Source organism: Saccopteryx leptura, chromosome 5, assembly GCF_036850995.1.
Source record: "Saccopteryx leptura isolate mSacLep1 chromosome 5, mSacLep1_pri_phased_curated, whole genome shotgun sequence".
Taxonomy (NCBI): domain Eukaryota; kingdom Metazoa; phylum Chordata; class Mammalia; order Chiroptera; family Emballonuridae; genus Saccopteryx; species Saccopteryx leptura.
Genome location: NC_089507.1, coordinates 211,926,221 through 211,949,986, shown reverse-complemented (window position 1 = coordinate 211,949,986; position 23,766 = coordinate 211,926,221). Strand labels below are relative to the sequence as shown.

At 41.7% G+C, this 23,766-nt stretch overlaps 1 protein-coding gene across 7 annotated transcripts in view; it reads right to left on the bottom strand.

Annotated features, from left to right (window-relative positions):
• RBM39 (RNA binding motif protein 39) overlaps nucleotides 1-23,766 on the bottom strand; it is a 40,909-nt gene that overhangs the window by 10,205 nt on the left and 6,938 nt on the right. For 4 of the 7 annotated variants that reach the window (XM_066383979.1, XM_066383981.1, XM_066383980.1 and 1 more), the window contains exons 4-12: nucleotides 23,324-23,518; nucleotides 18,897-18,962; nucleotides 18,751-18,804; nucleotides 14,840-14,957; nucleotides 13,608-13,760; nucleotides 10,924-11,061; nucleotides 6,888-6,953; nucleotides 5,333-5,537; nucleotides 4,646-4,723 (exon numbers count right to left, since the gene is read on the bottom strand). In XM_066383979.1, coding sequence (XP_066240076.1) covers nucleotides 4,646-4,723; nucleotides 5,333-5,537; nucleotides 6,888-6,953; nucleotides 10,924-11,061; nucleotides 13,608-13,760; nucleotides 14,840-14,957; nucleotides 18,751-18,804; nucleotides 18,897-18,962; nucleotides 23,324-23,518 — 1,073 coding nt within the window. The remainder of the gene's footprint in view (nucleotides 1-4,645; nucleotides 4,724-5,332; nucleotides 5,538-6,887; nucleotides 6,954-10,923; nucleotides 11,062-13,607; nucleotides 13,761-14,839; nucleotides 14,958-18,750; nucleotides 18,805-18,896; nucleotides 18,963-23,323; nucleotides 23,519-23,766) is intronic. The other 3 variants (XM_066383982.1, XM_066383985.1, XM_066383984.1) reach the window with 1 other exon arrangement.

Below are 23,766 nucleotides of genomic sequence, written 5' to 3'. Positions count from 1 at the left end.
CACTTAAAAGAGGGGAATATAACAAATACATAGATAACTAAATGTTCAGCAACCCATGTGGACCTTTAATATTTTAGCTGATCCGCCAGCCAGCATTAATATAAACTACACAAGGGCAGTGGCTAAAAGGAGGTGTAGTGGGTCACAAGTATCAAGCAACATAGGAGAAATACCAAGTAAGGGGTAGTAACAAGTTCTAACATTGAAAAATCTTCAATTAGGTGAACTAAATCAATATAATTGACACACCATCCAGATTATAACCTGAAACTACTTAGAATCAATTGTATGTCACTGCATCAAATCCCCAAGACAGAAAACAAATCTTGTTCACTAGCCTTTAGTGAATTAGCTAGACTATGGTAAACAATCAAACATTTTCTAAATTATTGTAATAATGACCTGAAAAAAGGAGAAGAAATACAGCTTTCAATTAAATCATTTTCAACCATAGACTATGGATTATTTTTGGAACTGGTGAGTTTCCTTTACATTTCAATTACAGCAAATGAATTCTATAACTGCTTGTTCAATATAAAGAAATTATTATATGTCTAATACTTATTTTAAAAATTAAAATACACCCTGGCCGGTTTGCTCAGTGGTAGAGCGTCAGCCTGGCATGCAGAAGTCCCGGGTTCGATTTCTGGCCAGGGCACACAGTACCGCCCATCTGCTTCTCCACCCCTCCCCCTCTCCTTCCTCTGTCTCTCTAGTCCCCTCCCGCAGCCGAGGCCCCATTGGAGCAAAGATGGCCCGGGCGGCGCTGGGGATGGCTCCTTGGCCTCTGCCCCGGGCACTAGAGTGGCTTTGGTCACAACAGAGCGATGCCCTGGAGGGGCAGAGCATCATCCCCTGGTGGGCTTGCCGAGTGGATGCCGGTAGGGCGCATGCAGGAGTCTGTCTGACTGTCTCTCCCCATTTCCAGCTTCAGAAAAATACCACCAACAACAAAAAAAAATTAAAATACAGAAATGGTTTTGATTTTTTTTTCTCAAAGAAATAACACTTGGGGCCCTGGCCAACTGGCTCAGTGGTACAGCATCGGCCTGGCGTGCAGGTGTCCCGGGTTCAATTCCCAACCAGGGCAAACAGGAAAAGCGCCCATCTGCTTCTCCACCCCTCCCCCTCTCCTTCCTCTCTGTCTCTCTCTTCCCCTCCTGCAGCCAAGGCTCCATTGGAGCAAAGATGGCCAGGGCACTGGGGATGGCTCTATGGCCTCTGCCTCAGGCGCTAGAGTGGCTCTGGTCGCAAATGGCGACACCCAGGATGGGCAGAGTGCCGCCCCTGGTGGGCGTGCCGGGTGGATCCTGGTTGGGCACATGCGGGAGTCTGACTGTCTCTCCCTGTTTCCAGCTACAGAAAAATGCAAAAAAAAAAAAAAAATCATTCAATTTGCCTGACCAAGCGGTGAAGCAGTGGACAAAGCGTTGGCCTGGAATGCAGAGGACCCCAGGTTCAAAACCCCAAGATCACTGATTCACCTGAGCTCATCAAGCTTGATTGAGGCTCACCGACTAGAACATGAGATCATAGATATGACCCCATGGTCTCTGGTTTGAGCAAGGGGTCACTGGCTAGGCTGGAAACCCCTGGTCAAGGGACATATGAGAAAGCAGTCAACTAAGGTATCACAACGAAGAACTGAAATGATGTTTCTCATCTGTCTCCTGTTCTGTCTGGCTCTCCATATCTGTCCCTCCCTGTCTCTTAAAAAATAAAAATAAAAATAATTCAATTTGACAGGAAGCACAGAAAACTAAAGGCAGGTTTTCTAATGGAGCTCCCACCAACTTTTGGGTATCTTATTAAAAATGAAAACACTAAAAAAAAAAAAGAAAAAAAAAGGAAAACACTGTCTGACCAGGGAGTAGCACAGTGGATACAGCATGGGACTGAGATACTGAAGACCCAGGTTCGAAACACCGAGGTCGCCAGCTTGAGCGTGGGCTCATCTAGTTTGAGCAAAGCTCACCAGCTTAGACCCAAGGTCACTGGCTCGAGAAACGGGCTATATACTGCGCCACCAGGATGCGGAGGACCCAGGCGCAAAACCTCGAGGTCGCCAGCTTGAACCCAAGGTCATTGGCTCAAGCAAGGGGTCAACATGGTCTGCAGTACCCCCCCCCCCCGTCAAGGCACATACGGTAAAGCAATCAATGAACAACTAAGGTGCCACAACAAAGAATTGATGCTTCTCCTCCTTCTTCCATCCTGTTTGTCCTTCTCTCTCTGTCACACACGCACACAACACATAAAACACAAATAAAACTAGACATGAAGCCCTAGCCGGTTGGCTCAGTGGTAGAGTGTCAGTCTGGCGTGCAGAAGTCCCGGGTTTGATTCCTGGCCAGGACACACAGGAGAAGCGCCCATCTGCTTCTCCGCCCCTTCCCCTCTCCTTCCTCTCTGTCTCTCTCTTCCCCTCCCACAGCAGAGGCTCCATTGGAGCAAAAGAAGGCCCGGGTGCTGGGGATGGCTCCATGGCCTCTGCCCCAGACGCTAGAGTGGCTCTGGTCGGGGCAGAGCATCGCCCCCTGGTGGGCGTGTTGGGTGGATCCCGGTCGGGCGCATGCAAGAGTCTGTCTGTCTCTCCCCATTTCTAGCTTCAAATAAAAATAAAAAATAGGCCCTGGCCGGTTGGCTCAGCGGTAGAGCGTCAGCCTGGCATGCGGGGGACCTGGGTTCGATTCCCAGCCAGGACACAGGAGAAGTGCCATTTGCTTCTCCAGCACCCCTCCTTCCTCTGCCTCTCTCTTCCCCTCCCGCAGCCGAGGCTCCACTGGAGCAAAGATGACCCAGGTGCTGGGGATGGCTCCTTGGCCTCTGCCCCAGTCACTATAGTGGCTCTAGTCGCGGCAGAGCGACGCCCCGGAGGGGCAGAGCATCACCGCCTGGTGGGCAGGGCTTCGCCCCTGGTGGGTGTGCCGGGTGGATCCCGGTCGGACGCATGCGGGAGTCTGTCCTACTGTCTCTCCCCGTTTCGAGCTTCAGAAAAATACAAAAAATAAAATAAAAAATAAAAAACTAGACATGAAAACACCATATACATGCTCTCCATTTAAAGAAGCTTGTAATTTAAAAGAAAAATGAAGCAACCACATGAACCTTTTTATCGATGCCAATTCAGTACCATTATAGCTAATTTTTAAAAATCATTTTTTATTTTTAAGTTACAATTGACATTCCAGTATTAGTTTTAGGTGCCATATCTCTTTTTTTTCTTTTTTTTTTCATCTCATTTTTAACATAGTGTCAGTCTCACTGCATAGGTAAGATTCAAAAAATCCAGTAACTAATTCATAACAGAAACTGCCATACTTTCTTAGGATAAAAGTACTTCCTGTCATACAGGGTTCAAAATATAAATGGTTCTTATGTGGTCTTAAAAGCAGGTCTTCAACATTTCAAAATTATACGTTATCCTAGCCTAGCTTGTAGACATGAGCTAATAATATCAAGGTTTATAATGCAAACTGATATAATTAAATTAAGCCATAAAAGAGAAATACCATGTTTTATAAAACAAATCCCTTGTTACACAATTGCAATCAATGGCCAGTGCTATCCTCCCTTAATGCCCTATTAATAAATTTCATCCCCTGGCCCTGGCCAGTTGGCTCAGCGGTAGAGCATCGGCCTGGCGTGCGGGGGACCCGGGTTCGATTTCCAGCCAGGGCACATAGGAAAAGCGCCCATTTGCTTCTCCACCCCCCCCTCCTTCCTCTCTGTCTCTCTCTTCCCCTCCTGCAGCCAAGGCTCCATTGGAGCAAAGATGGCCCGGGTGCTGGGGATGGCTCCTTGGCCTCTGCCCCAGGCGTTAGAGTGGCTCTGGTTGTGGCAGAGCATTGCCCCTGGTGGGCATGCCGGGTGGATACCGGTCGGGCGCATGCGGGAGTCTGACAGTCTCCCCGTTTCCAGCTTCAGAAAAATACAAAAAAAAAAAATACAAAAAAAAAAAATTCATTCCTAAACTCAGCATCTCAAAATAGTATATATGATTTAGAAAAGCAATTTACTGGGCACTTTTTTTTTTTTTGAAAAGAAATTTTTATTGTAACAATTTGAACTGCCATTCAACATAAGAAAATTAACATTTCACTTAACATAATATTAAGAAGTTACGCTTAAGTTTTGTAACCAGATCGTATTAAAATTTCAGTTTCACTGCTAACAAGCTTGTATAAGCATAATTAAATAACTTATTAGCTCTATCACTTATAAAATGTAGTAATATCCTATTTAATATTTTAGAAATACTCTTGATACTTCATATCACTAACAAGCTTGATTTATAGATCTCTGGCAGTTTTCTGAACTTAAATATTATAAGTAAAAATTTTTTCTTTAAATCAACAATCTTTTTGGACTTCAATAAAAATGATATTATTTTTAAAATTATGACTCACAGCAATTACAGCATAAATTGGTGTGCAGGCTTCAACAATAATATTCTTGACAGCTTATGATTAGGAAATAGTTCTGTCTTATATCTGCACTTTCTTACACAAACATTCGACACTTATAGGCTATAAGTACTTGATGAATTGAATTCTCAGTAAGTCCTTTTCAGTGCAAAAATTTGGCAAATTTTCGAATTAGGTGAAAAAAAATGATTTCAAATTAGAAAAGATTCAATTCCTACCTGCCACAGCACCAAATGCCAAAGAACCACTCATTTGTAGAGCTTGTTGTGCTGCTGGTGGGATCTGCAAACCTGTACCTGTAAAAGAATAGGTCGTCTTCAAGTCCTCAAAATGTTAACAGTAGGAAAGACCTGTTTTCTGGGTGCTTGCTACTAAAAGTCACTTCACTAAAAGAAATTATAAACAGCATATAGTTAAAAGCTAAAACTAAATTTTTCTAAAGTGTGGGGAATATCATTTTTATAGAATACAAAAGGAATCATGTAATATATTCTGTGGTACTCAAAAATGCCACCATAAAGTAATTACATTACAAATTTAAGGAGAGGAATTTCACCTATAAAATGACATACATGTGGCTGCCCAAGGGTAACATCAATTTCAAAATAACTTTATATTTATTAGTCTGCAGGGTTAACTTTCTAATTATCATACCCATAATAAATTGTTCATGACAGTAAGAAAAACTAACCCTCGCCTGACCTGAGGTAGCACAGTGGATAAAGAGTCAACCTGGAAATGCTGAGGTCGCCGGTTCAAAACCATGGGCTTGCCTGGTCAGGGCATATATGGGAGTTGGTGCTTCCAGCTCCTCCCCCCTTTTCTCTTTCTGTCTCTCCTCTCTCTCTGTCTCTCCCTCTCCTGTCTAAAAATGAATAAAAAATAAAAATAAAAGAAAAACTAACCCTCAGCAAGTCTTGCCATTAATTGGAGACGACCAGTTGTTCCCAAGTCAATTCCAGTCCTTTCCAGTTCATCACTGTCCAAAAATGAGCTAGCACTGGAAGCATCTGTACGTTCAGTAACATGACCAACTTTCATTGGCCTTCCTGCCAGCTCAAATCCATTAAGTTGTTCCAAAGCTTTCTTGGCACATTCTGAATCAGAAAACTAATTGAGGGATAAAAAAGTCCAGTAGATTAGTTTACAAATATAACCAAAGTAAGGAAATGTATACTTATTAAGTCTGGTGTACTGAATAATTACAACTAGGTGGAAGATAAAACAAATTTCAAGCTGTAAGATAAACAATGTAATCAGACCATATTATTGATATGATGACTGAAAACGACAAGATATTAACCAAGTAAAGACAACTATCATTGGAAATAAGGAATCTCACTAACAAAACATGAAAAGTAGTTTTAAGTCAAAACCTTTCTGAACCTGCTGGCATAATCTTAAATACTCTCATAACAGTGAACTATTCAGAAAAAAATTCAAGTTCACTTAGATGTTATTTTTAATACAAATTTTCAGAGATGCTTTCTTGCCAATGAAATCGTGTAAATTGTTTCCACACACTAACAGCAAAATTCACACCCTTTGTTTTTAATTTAATGGGAGAAAAAACGATATTCCCATCAATGCTAAAGCTTAATCTTTCATCAGAAGGTTATTTAAAAGTTTTTTCTGTTAAGATGGGAACAATTACAGATAGTTTCAAAATAAAATGTTTACAACCCTGGCCAGTTCACTCAGTGGTAGAGCATCGGCCTGCCATGTCCTGGATTAAATTCCCATCAGAGCACACAAGAGAAGTGCCCATGTGCTTCTCCACCCCTCCCCCTCTCAGTTCTCTCTCTCCCCACCCATCTCCTGCAGCAATGGCTTGATTATGATTAGCAGGAGCTGGCCCTGGGCACTGAGGATAGCTCCACGGCCTCCACCTAAAGCACTAATAAGAGCTCAGTTGCAGCACACCCAGTAGGCTTGCCGGATGGAGCCAGGTTGGGGTGCATGCGGGAATCTCCCCTCCTCTGAATAAAAGAAAAATAAGTAGAATGTTTACACATACAGCACCATGTAAATGTGTGTGTGTGTGTGTGTGTGTGTGTGTATATATATATATATATATAATATCTAGCTTAGTATAGAGATCACTAAATCACAGTAATGTTAATATGTTACATTTTAAAAATCCCCCTTTTAAAAATCCACAAATCACTTTCTATTGGGGGTAGAAACATAAACCACACTGTTACTAAAAACAAAATGGTTGGTAAAAAAAACAAAAAACCCAAAATGGCTGGTGTGTTTACCAGTTTTATAAATAAGCTTCCTCCTTTCACCAGCACGTATTAAATAGATAAAATGTTATAACCAATAAAATAGATTCTCTATAACTACACATTTAATATTTATATAAATCTAAAGAGGATTATAATTTTTTGATTAAAATTAGGAATTATCTCTGCTACTTAAATAAAAAACATTGAGTCATAAATGTTAACTGTTTACCGTAATAAAGCCATATCCCTTGGATCGACCTGTTTCACTATCCATCATGAGCTGGATACTTTCAATCTAAAAATAAAAAACATTTATTACATAATAATAAGGGAGCAATTTTCCCCCCTTGAACCGTGATAGAATAATCTCCCTCTCCGCACTAAAAAACGATTGAAAATAACCCCTACAGTCTGCCCAGGAGGTGGCGCAGTGGATAGAGCGACGGACTGGGATGTGGAAGGACCCAGATTCGAGACCCCGAGGTTGCCAACTTGAGTGCAGACTTATCTGTTTTGAGCAAAGCTCACCAGCTTGGACCCAAGGTTGTTGGCTCAAGCAAGGGGTTTACTTGGTCTGCTGAAGGCCCATGGCAAGGCACATATGAGAAAGCAATCAATGAACAACTAAGGTGTTGCAACGCGCAATGAAAAACTAATGATTGATGCTTCTCATCTCTCTCCATTCCTGTCTGTCTATCCCTGTCTATCCCTCTCTCTGACTCTGTCTCTGTAAAAAAAAAATAAATAAATAATTTAAAGAAAATAACCCCTACACTGAATAAAACCTCTGAAGACTTATAAACTTCCCGAACAAAAAATAACACACCTGTGTCCAGAAAAACCAAACAACGGTATTAGTCTTTTTGTCTCCTAAAAAAGTAACAACCAAAAGACCTTTTATAAAATACAGTAAGAAGTCAGAAATGAAACCAACATTTGTCCATTATACTAAAATCATCAAAAATAGCCTGGAAGGGTGATTCAATGAATAAAGTGATACCCAGAAGAAGGACTGATTCCTGGCCAAGGCATGTACGAGAGGCAATCGATAAGTACACAAGTAAATGATTTAACTAACTGACCCCCCCCCCCCCAAATCATTGGTGAGGAGAAAACACCAAAAATAATACTCAATACTAGAAACGATAAATTGGCCAAACACTGGAATTACTTAAAAACAACACTAGAGCCCTGTCCAAAGAGCTCAGTTGGTTCAAGTGTCATCCCAATCAGCGAAGTTGCAGGTTCAATCCCTGGTCAGGACATATATACAAAAAGCAACCAATGAATGCATAGTTAAGTGGAAAAACAAATCAATGTTTCTCTTTCTCCCCCTCTCTATATAAAATCAGCATATACCATGACCAGGTGGTGGCGCAGTGGATAGAGCGTCGGACTGGGATACGGAACCACAGGTTCAAAACCCTGATTTCGCCAGCTTGAGCGTGGGCTCATCTGGTTTGAGCAAAGCTCACCAGCTTGGACCTAAGGTCACTGGCTCGAGCAAGGGGTTACTCGGTCTGCTGAAGGGCCCCGGTCAAGGCACATATGAGAAAGCATTCAATGAACTAAGGTGTCGCAACAAAAAAACGTGATAATTGACGCTTCTCATCTCTCTCTATTCCTCTCTGTCTGTACCTATCTATCCCTCTCTGTCTCTGTAAAAAAACCCAAAAAACAAAAAAAAGTAAAATTGGCAAATAAAAGTTAAAAAATTTATATGGATAAGGTTCTATAGGAACCAGGATTTTCTCCCCCCCTTTTTTGTATTTCTTTTTTTTTTTAATTAATTAATTTATTTATTCATTTGAGAGAGGAGGGGAGAGGGGGAGAGGGGGAGAGAGGGAGAGAGAGCGCGCGCGCGCGCGCGAGAGAGAGAGAGGGAGAGAGAGCGCGCGCGCGCGAGAGAGAGAGAGAGAGAGAGAGAGAGAGAGAGAGAGAGAGAGAGAGAGAGGAGGGGGGGGAGCATGAAGCATCAACTCCCATATGTGCCTTGACCAGGCAAGCCCAGGGTTTTGAACAGGCAACCTCAGTGTTTCCAGGTTGACGCTTTATCCACTGCGCCACCACAGGTCAGGCTGTATTTCTCTTAAGTTGGAAACGGGGAGGCAGTCTGACAGACTCCCGCATGCGCCCGACCGGAATCCACCCAGCATGCCCAACGGGGGCAATGCTCTGCCCATCTGGGGCGTTGCTCTGTTGCGACCAAAGCCATTCTAGAGCCTGAGGCAGAGGCCACAGAGCCATCCTCAGCGCCTGGGCCAACTTAGCTCCAATGGAGCCTTGGCTGCGGGAGGGGAAGAGAGAGACAGAGAGGAAGGAGAGGGGGAGGGGTGGAGAAGCAGATGGGCGCTTCTCCTGTGTGCCCTGTCCCGGAAATCAAACCCGACTTCCGCATGCCAGGCGAACGCTCTACCACTGAGCAAACCGGCCAGGACTCAGGATTATTTTCCATGGTCACAAGATGATTCATTTAACCCAGGAGCACAGCCTACTATTAATATCTATTCTAGAATTAAATGTCTGCTCTAAAATAAGGACCAACTGGACATAAACAGAAACAGTCTATTCTTAATTTAGTATAGAAGATTCTGTACGTACCCCCAAGTTTTTAGTAAAAGAGCATTAAAAAAATCCGGTTGGTCCAAATGCACCGGAAACTTATCATGCATTGTGTTAATTAAAAAAAAAAGTAATAAAATTGTTTGACAGAAGCATCAACATGTCATTACTTTATTTGTGCAATGATTGTTTCTCGTATGTTTCCTGAATGGCTATCTGAAGGCTGATAGCGACCCTTGAAATCTGTCAATGACACTGCACTCAAGGTGGCCTGAGCTCAGGCCAGTGACCTTGGATTTTGAACTGGCAACCTCAGTCTTCTGGGTACCAATGCCCTATCCACTGCACTATCACCAGTCAGGGTCATGTTGATTTTTAAAAAGTGATTGATTCTAATACTCAGTATGCATTTCATTGTAGCAATACAAATAAAATGTTTAATATAGAGCAGGGGTCGTGAATCTTTCTGGCTGAGAGAGCCATGAATGCCACATATTTTAAAATGTAATTCCATGAGAGCCATACAACGACCTGTGCACGTTATGCATTATCCAATAAAAATTTGGTGTTGTCCTGGAGGGCAGCTGTGATTGGCTCAAGCCACCTGCAACCATGAACATGAGCAGTAGGAAATGAATGGATTGTAATATGTGAGAAAGTTTTATATTTTTAACATTATTTTTTAATTAAAGATTTGTCTGCAAGCCAGGTGCAGCCATGAAAACAGCCACATCTGGCTTGGAGCCATAAGCTTCTGACCCCTGATATAGTCTCTAATTTCAAATGATCTTTCAGGGCATTATTTTATTTTATTTTTTTATTCATTTTAGAGAGGAGAGAGAGAGGGAGAGAGAGTGACAAAGAGAGAGAGGAGAGAGAGACAGGGGGGAGGAGCTGTAAGCATCAACTCCCATATGTGCCTTGACCAGGCAAGCCCAGGGTTTCGAACCGGCGACCTCAGCATTTCTAGGTCGATGCTTTTTCCACTGCGCCACCACAGGTCAGGCCGGCATTATTTTTTAAACATTAACTTTTAAAGAGATGGCGTGAAAGAAAAAAGAAAACATCAATTTGTTGTTCCACTTATTTCCTCATTCATTGGTGGATTCTTCTATGTTCCCCAACGAGAGACTGAACCTGCAGGCATGGCAAATTCTGACAAAGCTCTAACCAAATAAGCTAACTGGCCATGGTTTCAAGGAATGTTTAACTGAATTTGTCACAAAAGCCTTATAAAAAAATCACCCCCCTTCATCTTAATGTTAATTTTATAGGGGCTTAAATTATATAGTTGTCGGCTGGCCCACAGCCTGGCATGCAGGAGTCCCGGGTTCAATTCCTGGCCAGGGCACACAGGAGAAGCGCCAATTTGCTTCTCCACCCCTCCCCCTCTGCCTCCTCTCTGTCTCTCTCTTCCCTTCCTGCAGCCAAGACTCCATTGGAGCAAAGTTGGCCCGGGCGCTGAGGATGGCTCCATGGCCTGCCTCAGGCGCTAGAATGACCCTGTTTGCAAGAGAGCATTGCTCCCTGGTGGGCGTGCCGGGTGGATCTCGGTCAGGGGCATGGGGGAGTTTGTCTGACTGCCTCCTTGTTTCCAACTTCAGAAAAATACAAAAAAATAAAAATAATAAAAAAATTATATAGTTGTATTTCAAACAAGAATCTATTGAAGAAATTGATCAAGTCAAGAAATTGGAACTCACCCTTCCAAAAGGCTCAAAGATCCCCCGAAGCATGTCTTCAGTTATGTTAAAGTGTAATGAGCCCACATAAAGCCTCATAGGTCCAGCACTTCCCTTTTGTAAATTGTTTGCCATTGCTGCGGCTCTGTTTTTTTCTGCCTACAAGTTAGGTAAGTCAGAGTACATTACACAGAACTAATACAAGTGAGTAAAATGGTAAATGCCATTCACATTATTATGTTCACTTAATGACTAATGTCAAAGGTAACAAAATGATGCTAACAATCATACACAAAAGGACAAATATTGTATAATTCCACTTAACATCTGACTGATTTAAATAGTTAACATGTCAATGACTAAATGGTTAACATGATACATCCTGATTATCAGACATTCTAATGTGAAAAATGACTGTTCCTTGCTATTGTGAAAGTCATTATTCATTGAAATGAATGTTATTCTCATCACTATTACTAATAGTACATTTTCATAAAAGGGCTTATGTCAATATAAATAAAATCAAACCAGTTTATTTTTTCCAAAGCAAGTAGGAGTTATAAAAATCAGTAATTCTCAATTTACATTCTAACCTCCTTTTTGTAACAAACTGGCATACCTTGAACAGCATAGGTCAACAGGAGGTTAACATTAAATGAATTCAAAACCTCATTTAATTTGAAACTTCTTGGCCCTGGTGTCAGGTCAGTCTTAGCTTTACCTTCCTCCACCACTGGAAACATACTAACCAGTTATTTTCCTACTCTTAACATACAATCAGTGACAACTACCTAGTATTTAGTATTCCTAAAATATTAAATAGAATATTACTACATTTTATGTGATAGACCTAATAAGTTATTTAATTATGCTTGCACAAACTTGTTAGCAGTGAAACTAAAATTTCATGTAAGATCTGGTTACAAAACTTAAGCATAACTTCTTAATATTATGTAAGCGATGAAGTAACCACATTATTTAAGAGTTATGAAGTATTTACTTAAGTGGTTAGAAAAGCAACCAACATGATTATTCAGGTACTGTTCATAAATCCTGATATGTACTTTCACATTATATACTCATTCTGATGGTACTATAATATCGTTTGGTTGACATATCCCAATTTTTCCATATCTAAGTAAACTAAAATATTAATGCCAACTCTATAAAAAATCTGATAAGAGAAATTCTACCACAATTTGGATGATCATACATAATTAAGATAGTCTCAAATTAGTTCGAAATACATGTATGATTTTAAAGAAATACTAGAAGTTATAGGTGTTCAAACTTCTCAATCACTGCACTCTCCCTCCAAGGGGCACACCCTTCCCTTCCCTCACAGGAATGCACCTCCTTAAATTCTAGATAATTTGCAACCACAGGAGCAATGAACAGCAGCATCACCTCATCCGTGGCTAACCCCCTGAATGTGTCTACTACGCCCCATTTTCTCTAACTTCGCAGTGAGCCAAAGCAGCACCAACTACGCTCTCTCCTGTTGTTTCTTCTATCCTAAACCCTTCCTTGCTTCACTAACCCCAGCTTTAATAAATGTACTCTCCAGGCCCTGGCTGGTTGGCTCAATGGTGGAGCATCGGCCTGGTGTGCGGGAGTCCCGGGTTCGATTCTTGGCCAGGGCACTCAGGAGAAGCGCCCATCTGCTTTTCCGCCCTTCCCCCTATCCTTCCTCTCTGTCTCTCTCTTCGCCTCCTGCAGCCAAGGCTCCATTGGAGCAAGGTTTGCCCAGGCACTGACGGTGGCTCTGTGGCCTCTGCCTCAGGCGCTGGAATGGCTCTGACTACGGCAGAGTGATGACCCAGATGGGCAGAGTATCGCCCCCTGGTGAGCGTGCTGGGTGGATCCTGGTTGGGCACATGCGGGAGTCTCTCTGGCTGCCTCCCCGTTTCTGGCTTCGGAAAAAATACAAAAAATAAAATAAAAAAAAATAAAAAAAAATAAGGCCCTGACCGGTTGGCTCAGTGGTACAGAGTCGGCCTGGCGTGCGGGTGACCCGGGTTCGATTTCCGGCTTGGGCACATAGGAGAAGCACCCATTTGCTTCTCCACCCTCACCCCCTCCTTCCTCTCTGTCTCTCTTACCCTCCCGCAGCCAAGGCTCCATTGGAGCAAAGATGGCCCGGGCGCTGGGGATAGCTCCTTGGCCTCTGCCCCAGGCGCTAGAGTGGCTCTGGTCGCGGCAGAGCGACGCCCCCCCCCTCCCCCAGGGGCAGAGCGTCGCCCCTGGTGGACGTGCCGGGTGGATCCCGGGCAGGCGCATGTGGGAGTCTGTCTGTCTCTCCCCCATTTCCAGCTTCAGAAAAATACAAAAAATAAAAATAAAAATAAATAAAATAAATGTACTCTCAAAAGTGTCAAAATCAATTAACTGTAAAGACTGAAAGGTTAAACCTTGTACATGGATGCTTTATCTTCAACAACTAATAGATTATAACAAATCAATAAATTTCTAGACTAAGTTCTCAAATCTTTCTTATCTAATAGGTACCATCTATAACTAAAATCCAGCAGGATGAAACTAAGAAACACCATACTAAAAACAAAGCTATTTTGAGAACATACGATCTAAGGCAGTAAGTGGTGACTGATTATGTTAAGGCACTAAGCAGTACAGCACAACACTAAGCCAACTGTAGGTTTCCATTACTATCAATGATCAAATTCTTAAGCAATAAAAAATTTTACCTGTGATGCCTGTACTATGATTGGCACTCCTAAAACACGTTGGCCAGTTAATCCTATTGCTAGAGGCACTGAGCTAACATCGACAAACTCCACATAAGCAATTCCCTTGGAACGTCTTGAATTTCTATCCGAAATCATCCTCACATCTCGAACCTAAAAAGAAAACACAACACAAGATTGTCTGTGTAACCATCCAGCGAAAGCTTATAGATAATAATTTCAAAAAGAAAAAAGAGGCACATTGTTGATGGAGCAAAGGTAGAAGCCATTAAATTGTTTTTAAAAAAGTAAATCTGTAGGCACACTTTTTCCCTCTAACTTTTGGCAAATATCGTAGCATGTACAAACAACTACAATACTAACTTTAAAGTGAGACAAAAAAATATTTTCTTTTTTTTTTTTTTTAATTTTAGAGAGGAGAGAGAGACAGAGAGGGAGAAAGAGAGGAGAGACAGAGAGAGAAGGTGGGGAGGAGCTGGAAGCATCAACTCCCATATGTGCCTTGACCAGGCAAGCCCAGGGTTTCGAACCGGCGACCTCAGCATTTCCAGGTCGATGCTTTATCCACTGCGCCACCACAGGTCAGGCACAAAAAAATATTTTCAAAGATAAAATCTATGAAATGACTGTCTGCTTCCCTTCCCTTTCCTTCCCTCTCCCCCTCACACCCACTTCCCCCTCTCCGAGCCAGTGGCTCAACAGGCATCGTCCCAGGAGCTGAAAATAATTTGTTTGAGAGCATCAGCTGCAGGTGCCAAGAACAGCTCTGATGATTTAAGCATCAGACCCAGAAGAGTTTGCCAGGTGGATCCCAGTCGGGGCCCAAGTGGGGGATTTATTTCCCCTCCTCACTTAAAAAATAATAGTAATGCCTGACCAGACGGAGGCACAGCGGATAGAGCGTCAGACTGGTACTTGAGCGTGGGATCACAGATATGACCCCATGGTCATTGGCTTGAACAAGGGGTCAGTCGCTCTGCTGTGGATCCCGGTAAAGGAAGCACATATGAGAAAGCAATCAATGAACTAAGGAGTTGCAACGCAGACTTGATGCTTCTCATCTCTCCCCCTTCCTGTCTATTTGTCCCTCTTTCTGTCAAAAAAAGAAAAGAGCCCTACTAAATCAAAAGGTTTGGTGTTCAAATGTCTTCTCCTTTTATGTATCATATTGACAATTATTAAAATGTTTGTAATTCCTAGGTATTTGACCTCACTAAACAGGCCAAGATTACCTTTCCTACTGTAGAGAAAAACTCTTCCAAATCTCTGGGCCGAATTCTTGCTGCCAGCTGCATGCAAAAAACCGTCCTTGCATCTCTTTCCTCAGGAGTCAGATTATCAATGGGTTCCCTAATAGGAATAAAAAACACAAATTTTGTGGTTTTAAAGTACATTTTCAATAAACAGAATAAACTTTACTGAAACTAGTTTGTGATTATTCTCAAGCCAGATTTATGTAAAATGTCCATGAAGTAATTCAGTGTGACTCAATTCCTTCAACAGGATGATTGTTTCTTCTGACAATATTTTACATATTAAGACAAAAGTCCACTGACCTCTCCTCGATCTTAAATGGTAATTACCCCAGGATAATAAAAGGCCAGACAGAAACGTGAAAGTCTAAAAACAGTAACAGGACATAACCCCAAGTAGTCACAAATTATACTGTTCCCAAGTTAGTAGAAAGGATGATTTCCCAAAACAAAACCATAAAATCATAAAGTGAGAGTTTGAAACTCAGAAGATAATTTAAATGTAAAACCGCAAATGACAGAAGCTATTTGATTCTAAAAATTTTATTTTACCTAACAAATTAAGATAGGTACAGAAAGCTAGTTTATTAGAATTCAAACAGTTTACTAAGACTCTGCAAATTAGTATCCAAAGAAATGTTTCTCAATGGATATAGAAAATAAGACACAGTAACCATAACCAAATCAAAAATGAAAAGCAGGAAATTACACAAATATCATTAGTGGGATTCAATTTATTCTTTTTTATTTCGGGCATTCTTCATTAGCAATTTTTACTTCTTACAATTAAATTTTGTATCTTCAAAGTTTGTCTTTTAAAAAATTAATACTTATTACCATACAATCTACCCCCTCTCCCAAGTAAAACAAATCCAGGAAAGGAGTAACTTAGAAAGCAGTTGAAATAGGTACCCTAGGTTCATGACAAAGGCTTCTCAGTCCACCATCCTATACATATGTAACAAAATGGCAGCACATAAAATTCACCTGAATTAAGTCCCAAATTTCACCCCTAGGCAAGTGATACAAGTGAATGCCATAGGAAGAACAAATGGAAGCTTGGTCATCAATTTAGTCATTATTACAAATAGCTTTATACTTGATTTATAGAGGGAAGTGCCCAAATGAAGGAGAAAATTACTACTAGAGTACAATAGATGAAATAGTTTTATATATTACAAAGAAAGTAAGTATCTATTAACATCTGTCACGAAGCATTATATGGTAAAAGTTTAAAATAAGTTCTTCACATAAGCATGTGTGCCCTTATCAAAGGGTACATACATCCCCCGAGAAACAATCAAGTCACTTAAAAAAAAAAAAATAATAATAATAATAATAATAATAAGCCCTGGCAGGTTGGCTCCGTGGTAGAGCGTCGGTCTGGCATGCAGGCGTCCCGGGTTTGATTTCCGGCCAGGGCACACAGGAGAAGCGCCCATCTGCTTCTCCACCTCTTCCCCTCCTGCAGCCAAGGCTCCATTGGAGTAAAGTTGGCCCTGACACTGGGGATGGCTCTATGGCCTCTGCCTCAGGCGCTAGAATGTCTCTCGTTGCAACAGAGCAACACTCCAGATAGGCAGAGCATCGCCCTCTGGTGGGCGTGCCGGGTGGATCCCGGTCAGGCCCATGCGGAGTCTGACTGCCTCCCCGTTTCCAACTTCAGAAAAATACAAAAAATAAAATAAAAATAAAAAAGTTCTTTAAAAATAAATAAATAAATAATTTTTAAAACGCCGGAAAAAAAATTATTGAGGTTTTTACCCAAATCCTGATTAGACAATAACAAACAAGATAAATTCAAAGTTGACAGGTGGCCCTTTCAGGGAAGCCAAGAAAATCATTCAAGAACAGCTTCCATATATATATAACAAAAGTGAAAAAAAATTTTGCAAAACCAGGCCCTAGCCGGTTTGCTCAGTGGTAGAGCACTGGCCTTGCATGTGGAAGTCCTGGGTTCAATTCACAGCAAGGGCACATAGGAGAAGCGCCCATTTGCTTTTCCGCCCTTCCATCTCCTTTTTTTCTCTTCCCCTCCCGCAGCCAAGGCTCCACTGGAGCCAACTTGAAACAGGCACTGAGGATGACTCCATGGCGTCAGCCTCAGGCACTAAAATGGCTCAAGTTGCCATGGAGCCATGGCCCAGATGTACATAGCATTACCCTCTACTGGGCATGCCAGGCGGATCCCCGTCAGGAACATGCAGGAGTCTGTCTCTCTGCCTCCCAGTTTCTCACTTCAGAAAAATACAAAAAAAACCCCAAAAACAAAATAAAATGTTGCTGAACCAAAATGGTAAATTGGATCGTTCTCTTTATTTAAAAGGAAAATAACTCAGACACATTTAAGAATAGCTACTTAAAGAACAGTCAATTTATTCAAAACTTTGTAAATTAATTTTTTTTCATGACTGTTATAACTTTTTTCACTGAAGCGATTTTAAAAAATCAAAATTATTAATTCTGGAGGTCAGTGAGTGAAATCTCTTGAGAGAGAAAGAGAAAAAAAAACCAGAAGGGAGAGAGATCAGAAACATAAACTCATAGTGGTGGCACCTTAGTTGTTCAGTGATTGCTTTTCCTACATGCCTTGATGAGGGAGGGCCCTTCAGATGAGCCAGTGACCCCTTGCTCAAGCTGAGCTGGCGCTCCGGCCGGCAACCTCAGGGATTGAACCTCGGACCTCAGCATCCCAGGTCAACAATTCTGTCCACTGCGCTACCATTGATGAGGCATGAAGTCTATTTCAAGATTTCTATAGCTACTATTAAACTTTGTTAATATATAAAAGGAAAATAAGATCACATGATATCTACACAAAAAAACAGTAGTTAATACTTCACTCTTTGTTACATGAAATAAAAATGAAAGCCACTGAAAATTTAGAAATGGGTCCTGGCCAGTGGCTCAGTGGAAGAGCATAGGCACAGCATGTGGATGTCCCAGGTTTGATTTCTGGTCAAGACAAACAGAGCATACAGAAGTTCACATCTACTACTCCGCCCCTTCCGCTCGCTCCCTCCATAGCCATGGCTCAATTGGAGCGAGTTCACCTCAGGCGCTGAGGATGGCTCCACAGCCTCCACCTCAGGCATTAAGAAGAGCTCAGCTGCTGAACAACAAATAGAGCAGATGGGCAGAGCATCGCCCCCTAGCGGGCTTGCCAGGTGGATTCCCGTAGAGGCACATGCAACAGTCTGCCCCCCCTCAATGAATTTTTTAAAAAGTTAGGTATGTATTAACAGTATGAGCACTACAAAAGGATGCAAGTTTAATATCGTTCAATTTACTTAACATTAAATTTAGCAGTATCATAACTGCAAAAGGTTTATAATAGCTAAAAGCTCTAGGCCAAGGATTGGGAACCTATGGCTCACGAGCCAGATATGGCTCTTTTGATAGCTGCATCTGGCTCGCACACAAATCTTTAATAAAAATGTCAAAAATATAAAAACATTCTCATGTATTATAATCCATGCATTTCCTACCGCTCATGTTCATGGTTGCGGGTGGCTGGAGCCAATCACAGCTGTCCTCGGGACAACAAATTTTTATTGAATAATGTGTCCCGTACACAGGTCGTTGTATGACTCGCACAGAATTACATTTTAAAATATGTGGCGTTCATGGCTCTTTCAGCCAAAACGGTTCCCAACCTACTCTAGGCCATACCTAGGTGGTGCAGTGGATAAAATGTCGACCTGGAATACTGAGGTTGCTGGTTCAAAACCCTGGGCTTGTGCCGTCAAGGCACATATGGGAAGCAACTACAAGTTGATGCTTCCCATTCCTCCTCCCCCTTTCCTTTCCCTAAAGTCAATAAATAAAATCTTAAAAAAAAAACCCAGAAAGCTAAAAGCTCTAGAGAAATAAATATGAACAACAGCTACCTCACAGGGCTCTTGTCTTTTCTGAATGGACTTTTGCTTCGGGAGCGTCGTCGGCTGCAATGTTAAAAATTTCAGAAGTTACCCAAACAGGTACACAGGAGTTCCTTGAAAAACAATTGAAACAATTCGGAAGTATGTTTAAAAACCTTAATTTGATGCTATGAGGCAACCCAATCTTTCCTCGGATGGCACTGTTAAATTTTGGTCCGGAGCTAAAAAGAAAACACAAAATTACACTAGTTATAGGCAAAGGTCCCCAAACTACGGCCCGCGGGCCCATGCAGCCCCCTGAGGCCATTTATCCAGCCCCCACCGCACTTCCGGAAGGGGCACCTCTTTCATTGGTGGTCAGTGAGAGGAGCACAGGTTGCGGATGCATCCTGTGATGATCCGCATCCTGTGCTCCTGGAGTACTATATGTAGCGGCAGCACAGCATTGCTCACGTACAGTACTACTTCCGGTGATGCGGGATGCACGCGTCACAGCTCTAGAAGCACATCATATCACTTGTTACAGCTAACAGTGACAAATATGGAACCGGACATTGACCATCTCATCAGCCAAAAGCAGGCCCATAGTTCCCATTGAAATACTGGTCAGTTTGTTGATTTAAATTTACTTGTTCTTTATTTTAAATATTGTATTTGTTCCCGTTTTGTTTTTTTACTTTAAAATATGTGCAGTGTGCATAGGGATTTGTTCATAGTTCCTTTTATAGTCTGGTCCTCCAACGGTCTGAGGGACAGTAAACTGGCCCCATGAGTAAAAAGTTTGGGGACCCCTGGTTATAGGTTTAGGGTCTTGCTAAGATCACGATCCTGTGCTACCCAGCAAGTTTAACATTGTATATAGGCTGCTTCTTTTCCACCTCAATTATGAAGAGGAAATACCTTCTTTTAACTCTATCCCAGGCAAACTAGAACCATCGTGGACCACTGAGAGGTGCCAAGACCAAAGGATACAGCTTCAAAAAATTTTAAATTCTGAAAATGCTCACTCCTACTTATTTTTATATTTTTAGTCTACTGGGTTTTTTTAAATTACACATTTATTGAATACATTCCTGAGATTAAAAATAAAAACCAGCCCTGGCCAGCTGGCTCAGTGGTAGAGCGTCGGCCTGGCGTGCAGAGGTCCTGGGTTCGATTCCCGGCCAGGGCACACAGGAGAAGCGCCCATCTGCTTCTCCACCCCTCCCCCTCTCCTTCCTCTCTGTTTCTCTCTTCCCCTCCCGCAGCCAAGGCTCCATTGGAGCAAAGATGGCCCAGGCGCTGGGGATGGCTCTGTGGCCTCTGCCCCAGGCGCTAGAGTGGCTCTGGTCGCAACAGAGCGATGCCCCAGAGGGGCAGAGCGTCGCCCCTGGTGGGCGTGCCGGGTGGATCCCGGTCAAGCGCATGCGGGAGTCTGTCTGACTATCTCTCCCCGTTTCCTGCTTCAGAAAAATACAAATAATAATAATAATAATAAAAATAAATAAAAACCAAAACACAAAAGTGAAAATAAATCATCCTGAACTTGATTAATAATTTGGCGTGTTTCTTTACACATCCCTTCTCAGGAACATGTTACAGCTATGTACATATACAATATTCATGTTTTCTTGAGGAACTTTTATAAAAATAAGACTAGTTCTTTACACAATCATGAAATTCCAAACTTCCATTTAATAGCATTTCTCAGGGACTGCATAAAAACCACATTTAACACATCATTCTTCACTTCTTTGTAACGAAATATTACATAGTAAAGAGGTGAAGAAAGTTCAATTCCTCAAAACATATTTTTCAAGACTTGACATTAAAGCAGTGGTAGTCGACCTGGTCCCTACCACCCATTAGTGGGCGTTCCAGCTTTCATGGCAGGCAGTAGCGGAACAACCAAAGTATAAATAAAAATATAGTTTTAACTATAGTAAGTTGTTTTATAAAGATTTATTCTGCCAAACTTAGCGAAAATCCGACATAAAGTACTTGGTAAGTAATTACTATTATATGCTTTAACTTGCTGTACTTCCCTACTTTATAAATCACCATTACTGTGGAACCGGTAGGTAGTTAGAAAATTCTACCACTAACAGAGATATAAAATTGGGCGGTAGGTATAAAAAGGTCAACTACCCCAGTATTAAAGTGTTTTCAAAGATCAAAATGGCAACTATTCTAAGGAAAAAATAACACAAAAAAATAAATACTAAAAAACGGCAACCATTCTGAACTACAGATTTATTCCGTATTCAAAATAACTCTATGAAGGCCCAGTAGTTTTGGGCCTTTTGTTTTGAAATCTGGACAGCCAGATGTTCCCTAGTGTCTCCTAGTACTCATCCTGTGATTCTTTTCCAGAAGGATGAAATACCTAACTTAGTGATCTGTGATCCACATTTGTAATCATTTTCATGAATTCTACAATATCCAAGTAGTTCCAAATAAATTTTGAATTAAATAAATGGGTCCTTCACATTTATTCAGTGACATTTCCTGGTTAAATCAAAGTTCAAATAAGAATGTATATTTTCTTCCCCTTTAATGATAAAAGTCCCAATTTTTGCCTCCATTACTTAAAAACTACCTGAAACCAAATATAAAAACTAAAATAATATAAGTCACACCAGGATCACAGGCTGACTTCAAATATTTGTCCCTCAACAGAGAAAACAATATTCAAGATTTATTGAGGTAATCCTTTTTCATCTTATTTCATTCCTTCTTATAAAAGAGAATGCAGTAAACTTTGATAAACTGGGCAAAAAGTGAAGTGTTTCTAATAAAGCATCTGAAATAAGTGATACTTTAATGGCTTCAAATACCAAAACCTTCTGTGAATAGCAGTATAGTGGCCTCAGTTACACTCTCTTCTTAATGCTCATTAATATTCTTCTGTTGATTGTTACCTCTTTTTAAAAGTTCAGAAAAGTAAAGCTTAGAGCAGCAGTTCTCAACCAGGGGGTCGTGACACCGGCGGGGTTGCACCCACAGGTTGAGAACCGCGGCTTAGAGTGTTAACCTGCCCAAGTGACAGAACCAAGGCTCTGATTTCACTGTTTGTCTTTGAATTCCACTCAACCATTCAAGTGTGGTTTTTTTTGTATTTTTCTGAAGCTGGAAATGGGGAGAGACAGACAGACTCCCACATGCACCTGACCCAGGATCCAATGGGCACGCCCACCAGGGGGCGATGCTCTGCCCCTCCAGGGCGTCGCTCTGCCACCACCAGAGCCACTCTAGTGCCTGGGGCAGAGGCCAAGGAGCCATCCCCAGCGCCCGGGCCATCTTTGCTCCAGTGGAGCCTCGACTGCAGGAGGGTAAGAGAGAGACAGAGAGGAAGGAGGGGGAGGGGTGAAGAAGCAAATGGGCGCTTCTCCTGTGTGCCTTGTCTGGGAATCGATCCCAGGACTTCTGCACGCCAGGCCGACGCTTTACCACTGAGCCAAATGGCCAGGGCTCAACCATTCAAGTTTTGAAGTTAGAAAAATTCATTTTAATATGCCTCCTAGTTTAAAACAGCAAGGTAAGAGAAAACCACTAAGGACTGCCAGATTCAGCCCTGTCTGTAAGTTGTAGGTAGGCTCTTCCCAGTTCTTAATACGGTGAGGTTTTTAAAAAATGACTTTAAAGCGGTAGAGCGTCAGCCTGGCGTGTAGGAGTCCTGGGTTCGATTCCCGGCCAGGGCACACAGGAGAAGCGCCCATCTGCTTCTCCACCCCTCCCCCTCTCCTTCCTCTCTGTCTCTCTCTTCCCCTCCCGCAGCTGAGGCTCCATTGGAGCAAAGATGGCCCGGGCGCTGGGGATGGCTCTGGCCTCTGCCTCAGGCGCTAGAATGGCTCTGGATGCAACAGAGCGATGCCCCAGAGGGGCAGAACATCGCCCCCTGGATCCCAGTCGGGCGCATGCGGGAGTCTGACTGCCTCCCCGTTTACAGCTTAGGAAAAATGAAAAAAAAAAATTACTTTAATGAAACTGTTTGCAACTTAAAATAACCACATCCAACTTTTCCAGTGATTTAACATTTAAAGCACGTTTAGCTATTAGAAAAAAAAATCCTTAAATACAAAATGTTACAAGCCCCCCCCACACCAAATCATCATTATCCAGGAGCACACACCAAGTTCACAAAAGGGTTTGTCATTTCAGCTGAGAACAGCCACGTAGACATCTCTGTTAACTAATTACAGATCTAAATGTACATATTTGTAACTTTCATTCATCTGAGCTTTAACTCTTGAATAAACTTATGTTCAATAAATGTTCACACCTTTAAGCTTGAAGTATTTGGCACTAAATAGCAAATCTTTTATTTTAAAGCACTCTAGTGCTTTCGTCGTTTGGACTGGCATACAGCTAAAATACTTTTATTATGGAATAACAAAATAATCTGTATGCTTGAATTTTAAAAAAAGTTATGTATTTGTCCACACAATTTTCTACTTGACTCAATATCCTTATTTAATACTTTTTAACTAATCAGAATGAAAAGTAAAATTTCACAGTTCAAATCACTCAGGCCTAAATTGTCACCTGGATACTAGCAAGCAAATGACTCTCAAACTAAAACCACCATAATTAAGTTACATACTAGGGACTTCGGTAGCGGCCTCTGAATCGGCGGTCTCGACTTCTCGAACGACTCCTTCTCCTTTCTTTGCTTCTACTTCGCTTCCTTTCACGGCTTTTGCTTTTTTTCCTTTCTCTATCTCTGCTTCGCTTCCGTTCCTTACTTTTGCTTCTTTTCCGTTCATGACTACGACTTCTGCTTTTGCTTTTTTTCCTCCTGAGAAGAAAAGAAAATGTCACCATTACCTTGCTAGTTTAAGAATGCCAAAATATACTTCCTTTTATGGTCAGAACTTCTAATATTTTTTTGTGTGAATGTATTTGGCTTTTAGTATCATACAATGATAATCATTATTTAAGAAAAAATAATTCCTAGGTAAGGTAAACAACACCCAACCTTTGCCTTCTACTACTGAAAACCAACATTCAGTTGACAGAATAATTTCAGAGAGCAAGGACTACATT